Here is a 7392-nt window from a genome sequence, read left to right on the forward strand (position 1 = left end):
GATATATAGTTGCCTTGATACAGCAGTTCTTTCTTGAGCTGTATAACTGACTGTAATCTATAAGGCTACCAAAATGAAAACAGATTATAGAAAGGAATTCTCTTCTAACTACCTATTCTGAAGGTAAGCATGTGTTACATAAATAATAATTCTAAATTAATGAAATAGATCCAGTGTAAATACAGTTCTGTATTAATTATTTGCATCAAATGAAGCAACACCATTTTAACTGTCTTTGAATGCTACGAAGAAAAAACTTTGACTACATCTGTTTTCAAAAGGCCAGAAGATTCTGGAACAATTTTATTTTTTATTTTTTTAGTCTTGTAAATACTATTGCATTGTCATGGTCAAAATAGCATAATAATGCAGACTAATATTAATATAGATTAATAATGAAAGATTTCATGAACATTTTAAAAATTATTCTCCTTACATTTCCAGTCTGTGTTAACTAATCAGAAGAATGTTTAGTTATTGTAAGTTAACATACTGCTTCCTACTACTAGTTTGGATATATCTGACATAATTAATTTGAGTTACAAGTGTCTATTAAAAAAATCTGTGTTAATTTCCATATGAGATAAGCAAAGGAAATTCATTACTATGAGAGTGATGAGACCATGGAACAGGTTGTCAAGAGAAGATGCCCAGTAACTGAAAATGTTCAAGGCCAAGTTGGCTTTGGGCATCCTGTTCTACAGGAATATGACCTTGTCCATATCACAAGAGGTTAGAACTATATGATCTTTATGTCTCATTCTACTTAAAATATTCCATGATTCTATAAGAGATCTTTGGGTACTATAGAAAAGCTAGCAGGTGTACAGATCAAAACTTAAGCTTGCATATTAAGTTCATGCATAGAACCAAAGATCATATTCATTGTAGATGGGTGTTTCCTTTAACAAACAAACAAAAAAATAACAATAACAAAACAACATGATGAAAAACAGAAACTTCACATTTTGCATACAGAAAAGACTATCTGCTAGAGAGAAATCAAAATATATTGTTTCATTTCAAGCAATATTAAACCCGTTTTTTCCTACTATTTCCAAATACTAGAGCAGTAGAAAGGTATAGAGACACCACATTAATGTAAATGTTCTTTGTAGCAGTTACTGACTGACTCCTGGTGCCAGACAATCTCCTTCCCAGCTGGATGTAAGGCAGGGACTAGATGACACTAACTCCTTTCTTTTTCTTTTTCTTTTTCTTTTTCTTTTTCTTTTTCCTTCTTCTCTCTCTTCTTTTTTTTTTTCCCTTTTTACGTTTCTAAACTAATTAGCTATTAAAAGAATTTACCTACTACTTTTAGGTAAAGTTTTATTAGAGCTTTAGTTAAAACAAACAAAACAAAAAAAAAAAAAACAAAACCAAAAAACAAAAAAACCCAGCTGATTTTACAATGAAAAGAAAATGTGTCAATGCAGAAAAATCATTTCCCTGCAGTGAACTACAGGTTGTAGTGTGCTGAGATTCCTGACTAACAGTTGGTTTGCTTGGTGAATGAAAGTATTGTCTTAGAAGCACAAATGTGAATAAATACAGTTAATTATTCTTTGAATATAATCATGCTTTAACCGCCTTACACTATTCACTACATTCACTACTCACTAAACTACTTCACTAGTTTTTATATTTACTGGAAATAAAATATTTAGCTACAAAATCACAGGCATCTCCTAATGTTCAGCACAAAAATATTGAAAGCACTAGCATATCCAGACAGTTTGTTTCAGCATACACTCCCATCTGTAATCTCTCACCCATTTCTAGACTACCATTCAAGAATATATATTTTTAAACACTTCTCAATTTGCTCTGATTTTATATGCAAACTAGCATAACTTGGGCACACAAATCCCTAGTAGTTATTTTTATTTACTTTGTGCAATTGCAAAGACAAATCATGCAATGGAATGATCAAGTTTCATGCATCCATTTATTTGAAACAATATGTCTTAGTATTCTGTATTTTCAAATCCTCTTTGCTTGTTTCTTCCTCAGTTTGTTATGCAAGTACAATAGAATCAAAGAATCCTTAGAGTTGGAAGGGATCTTTAAAGGTCATCTAGTCCAGCTTCCCTGCAATGAATGGGGACAGCATCCACAGCTAGATCAGGTTGCCCAGGGCCTTACCCAGCCTCGCCTTGAAAGTCTCCAGCGACAGGGCATCAACCATATCTCTAGGCAAATTGTTCCAGTGCTTTATCATCCTCACAGTAAAAAGACTTTTTCTTTATATCCAACCTAAATCCACCCACTTTGAGCTTGAAGACATTTCTCCTTGCTCTATTACCACAGACTCTGCTAAAGAGTCTATCCTGGTCTTTCCTGTAGCTCCCCTTTAGATATTGAAAAGCCACTATCAGGTCACCTCGGAGCCTTCTCTTCTTCAGGCTGAACAGCTCCAGCTCTTTCAGATTGTTCCCATTGAGATAAAATTTACATTTTAATTTGCTTTTAAAGGTACCGGTCTCCCCCTAGACATGTAGAAAATTATTATTCTCTTTCTGGTATCATTTATCAGAAAATTCATTTTCGCTTTCCCTACAAGTTAAGATTACTACCAGTGCAATTATGATTGTGCTTTCCTCACAATGCAGTCACTCCTATGCAAAGGGATAGTGTGTATCTCACTGAACTAAGAAATAATTAGTAATTAAAATTCTCTTTCTCAGAAATCTCATTCTACAGTGTCCTTCTGAAGAAAAAGCTGTTAAGTACAGCTTCTAGTTCTTATGTGGGGCTCCAGTGTAGGAACAAGCCTGGAATTGCCTCTCTTGCTATCTGAATTTATTCTGTTGCTTTGGTGAAAAACAGCTGGAATTTTAGAGTCCTTATGATTTTGGAAGAATTCTCCTGCCTCTTTTACTTCCTACCTTCTGTGTCCTTATTTTCTGATTTCTTTCATTCTTTGAGTAACTTGGTCAGTCTCACTTTAAACATAGGTTCAAAGTTCCATAAGAACAAATATGCCCTAGAAGGTATACTAGGGCTGCTTGGTATAAGAACACAAGAGTTACCAACTCTTGGGATATGATTCCAAGAAACAATGCCATTTGGCTTTATTCTGTTGATTTGTTGTTTGTGTTGAGAGAACTCCAATCTCCAGAACTTTTATGACAAGCCAGGGAGAATTTTGGTTTCCCTCAAGTCTGTAGACAATGCATAACCAGTGAAAGACCTATTCCAATGAGAAGTTCACAGATAGAAAGGCAAGAGAGAAGCATAAACAGATACTTTTAAAAGCCATTTGATAGGACAAAACATTAAAAATGCCAGCACTTTTAAAGCCCCCTTCCTCTTTTCTTCTTCAAATGGGACTTGGAACTGATGAGGGAGTATACAGCTAAAGACAAAAATTTGGTAAGGAAGTTGAGTTGGAAATCCCTGGAGCTGCAAGTTCTGGTATTGGACTGGCAGGAGAACAGCAAAACACCTCATGTGAAAATGCTAAACCTAGAGATATTTATTGTTGGTGGTTTTTGTTTTTGTTTTTTGTTTTGGTTTGTTTGTTTTTTAATATATATTTATGGGTTGAAAAAGGATATCTCATTTTGGAAACCCCTGCACTGGGGGTGACAGTTCCAGAGTATGTACTGCAGCTTTATAAGAAAAAGAACCTGTTCCTAACCTGTTCATCACATCTGAATTACTGGAAAAGTATAAATGGTATGTCATGATGTCTTGACTGATGGCAAATGAGCTCTTGCAACACAATGTGGAAGACTAATGCTAAATATATCAGTATTGATGTGAGCAGTAGAAGATCACATATAATAAACTGTTTTAAGTAATGTTAAAAGCCAAAACTGAAAATGAGAAGGAAATGCGTGGTAAGAAATCACACAGACTGATAAAAATTGGATTTTAGAAGTTTATTATATATCATAATAGTGCAGAATAGTTACAATTCAATTAGAAAATTGATCTGTTTCAGTATTCTAAGCAAAAGATTATGGCTTCCTACAGAGGAAAAAAGATAGTTAGAAAACCAAAAAAAACTCACCCCACATTCCCTTCTTTCTTGTCATCAGGAATCAGTATTGTATCTGATGAATCCTCCAGAATGAAGTATATGGTTGTTTACTATCTTGTATCTTTTATGTGAGAGGCCACTGACCCCATCTATAAATTCAGAGATACATATGTGGTAAAAATATTTAATATGATAGAGATTACTTTCTTAGCTCTATGGCTTTGCTCTGTTTCTGTAATCTTTTTCAAGAATCTGTTATCTAACACTGAACTGAATTGGACCTATCTGTGTTACAGAGATAGAGTGCCTTACTGATACTTTAACAGAAACGATAATGCATCTTGAACACTAAATGAATGTATTCTTGAAAGACCTTAAAGGAGGGTAGGATTCACAGTATGATTCTAAAAATAAGGTGTAGAGGGCAGGTAACACTCATGAGCAGTAATAAAAACAACCAAAATACCCTTTATACTAGAGCTGAGACAAAGCTTTGTATTTCTTGGAGAATAAAAACCTAAACTGGATAAGAAATACCTTTTTAAGCAAAATGTATTATCTGATAGCAAAACATATGGTATCTAGCTCTCAGAATCAAATCACCAATAGCTGGGAGTACTTTAGTATCTGAAAAATGATCTCCTCTACTATAAGCTGATATATTGATTTATACTCCTAATTGTAGGCACCTGACATACCTCTTTCCTCTTTACTTGCACTAATGCGTTCAGGACATACACCATAACAGCTTCTCTCAAAAAACAGAGGAAAGACAACAGTGAGTTACTTACCAGAAAAATTGTTGTTGCATTTTTATTAGTGGAAGAAGTGGGGGAAAAAAATACTTTCATTAAAATGTACTCATATTTATGTCAAAAAGGGAAATGTCAAAGAGGTAGAGGAATAGTCCAAGAAAAAAAAAGAAACAAGCAACACATTTAATTTAAAATTAAAAACAAATCCAACAACACTGATTTAATTCTCTTCTCCCCTGTAATTATACAACAAAAGGTCTCATAATGAAAACAAAATTCACCAAGTCAGCTTGACTCCCTTGTGCCATAGTCATAAACTGCCCACATTCGTATGAACACTTTGCTTTACTATAGATAGTTCTTTGAAAACTTGATGCTTGCTGAGAAATGCTTGCCGCCATGGCCACATATCACAGTTTGAATTTGTAGTAAACATTTTCAAAATAATTTTAAATGCTTACTCTATAAGAAGTAATCATGACTTTCTCTTAACCACATGACATTGCAAAGCTTTCAAATACCTCCTGCATCTCAAATCTTTCATAAAGAAATCATTTTCTGATACATTTTAAATTCTCTTCCTTTGAAGACAAACTGCTTACAATAAAAATCCATTTATGCTCCTAGATTCCTAGTATATGACATGTATATTTACTTTTTGTTATAGTTTTTATGATATTCCAAAGAGCGTTCCATTCTGTATGACAGTGATATGCACTTTACCACTCCTGCATCTTACAGAAGGATGAGTGTAGTATTTTCTTAGGTGATCATAATTACTGATGAAGACTTGTTAGAATCATTTTTACCCATGGATGCTGCAGATAAAACAAAGAACAGATTGCCAATGTTACCTGTTTTGGCAGCTTAAAGGAAGCAATTTAACAGCAACAGTGGAAAATGAGATCATAAAGGTTAATAGGGTAGAGATCATAACAATAATTTTAATGGACTTTAGAGATTCAAGTTATATATATATATATAATTTTTTTTTTTCCAAAGGATATTCTGAAGGCATATAAAGGAAACTTAATTATGTACATGCTTGCACATGAAAGGAAAAGTGCATTAGTATACCAGAAGGTACATTTAAGAGGAGACCTCTTTGGAATATGTTAGTTGTTAGTGTGTCTTTAGGGTAAAATAGCTACATTATTTTATCTGGGAGCCATGGCAACGTAAAGGTGCAAGACCAAGTACAGATTGAGTTCAAAGGATCAGGTTGTCAAGCAACATCTTAAATGAACTCAAATCTGGCATGGATCTCCAGATATATCTATGCAAGTTAAACCAAGGCTTTTTAACTGTCATTGTTATTTAATCTTGCTGATACAAGGACACAGAGGAAAAGATGAGAACAGACAATGTGGTTGAATAGGCAGCAATGCACAACGGTTTCTGTAACCTGGTTTTAAAGGACTCTTAGCTGTAGGTTAGCTTAAATTCATGACAACAGTTTCTCAGATTATTTTTTCATTAGACAAACTCAACTGTATGGAAAGCTCTGAAGCATTTTCTCCAAACTTCTTAGTATTTGCTACTTGGTGGCTGGCTCTCCTTGAATGCATTCATTATGAACTTGAGTATTTTCATTATATATAGCCTTGAATGATGAAAAGCTAATGCAGCTAGGGAAACCATGTAGTCCAAGTTTATTTATAAATAAATTGAATTCAAAGGACTGACAGAAATATTCATTCCACTTTTTTAGGACTGAAATATGACTGCCTTCTATTCCAGTGGAAAAAATCTGCCTGCTAATATTATGACTTTGTTTCTCTGCTGTATTTTCTGTTTTATTCTGATGTTTTCATTATATATTCAGGTCTTTCTTCCCTCTCATCTTCAACATTTTTGTTAGCAGCTCTTCTCACTCAATTTGTTTGCTGCCTCTCTAGCAATGTCTATCCAGCTCTACTCCTGCACAAATCCTTTGTATCTTCCACATTTGCTTTCTTACCTTCCTGCTCTCAGATCTGAGGCATATTTTTTAAGTGACATCAATGTAACAACAAATTTTAAATCAATCAATATTGCTATATAACTGCGACTTTAGCAATGCTTCATCTAATCACAGCATACAGGAAAAGAAAGAAATGCTACTTTCAGGGTGTTTTGTAAGGGAAATCTACCAGCTAGGAGGGATTAGCTACTGGTTCATTTAATTGCACAGGTGTATCTTCTGAAGCAGTGATTAAATTTTCCTCCTGAAACTCATTCATATCCTTCCCTAACTTTCCACCTGAATATCTCCTGTTAATCAATTCTTAAAGTTGGTAATGGTTTTGATCTCTTCCTTAGAAAACGCTGCTTCTTGTTGATAATGAAAATGAAGAAAATTGCTATAGCATAAAAGGAAAAGAAAAATGCACTGAATTTTTTTTTTAAAGGAAAAAAAACTTTTCTGTCACACCATTCTCACCCCCTCCTTGCACTTTTCTTTGAAAGCTGAGAGTCTTTTCTTATACTGCACTTAGGAATCTTGTTTGTTCAATCAAAGTGACAATGACAGAAAAGCTCTTCACCTCAAGATGCATCAATTATCTGCATTGTTCATGGCTGGATAAGAGTCTGAAAATGGGAGATGCAAACTGAAAACTGGTTCTGTATTAGTCCTTAGAAAAACGTTAAGATTCTTTGAAGGAAAAA

At 34.0% G+C, this 7392-nt stretch overlaps 1 protein-coding gene across 1 annotated transcript in view; it reads right to left on the reverse strand.

Annotated features, from left to right (window-relative positions):
- Positions 1 to 1373: 1373 nt before the first annotated feature.
- STS (steroid sulfatase) overlaps positions 1374 to 7392 on the reverse strand; it is a 128116-nt gene continuing 122097 nt past the window's right edge. The window contains exon 12 of the mRNA XM_010726874.3: positions 1374 to 5561. Coding sequence (XP_010725176.1) covers positions 5506 to 5561 — 56 coding nt within the window. The 3' untranslated portion in view covers positions 1374 to 5505. The remainder of the gene's footprint in view (positions 5562 to 7392) is intronic.

This window comes from Meleagris gallopavo, chromosome 1 (assembly GCF_000146605.3).
Source record: "Meleagris gallopavo isolate NT-WF06-2002-E0010 breed Aviagen turkey brand Nicholas breeding stock chromosome 1, Turkey_5.1, whole genome shotgun sequence".
Lineage (NCBI taxonomy): Eukaryota > Metazoa > Chordata > Aves > Galliformes > Phasianidae > Meleagris > Meleagris gallopavo.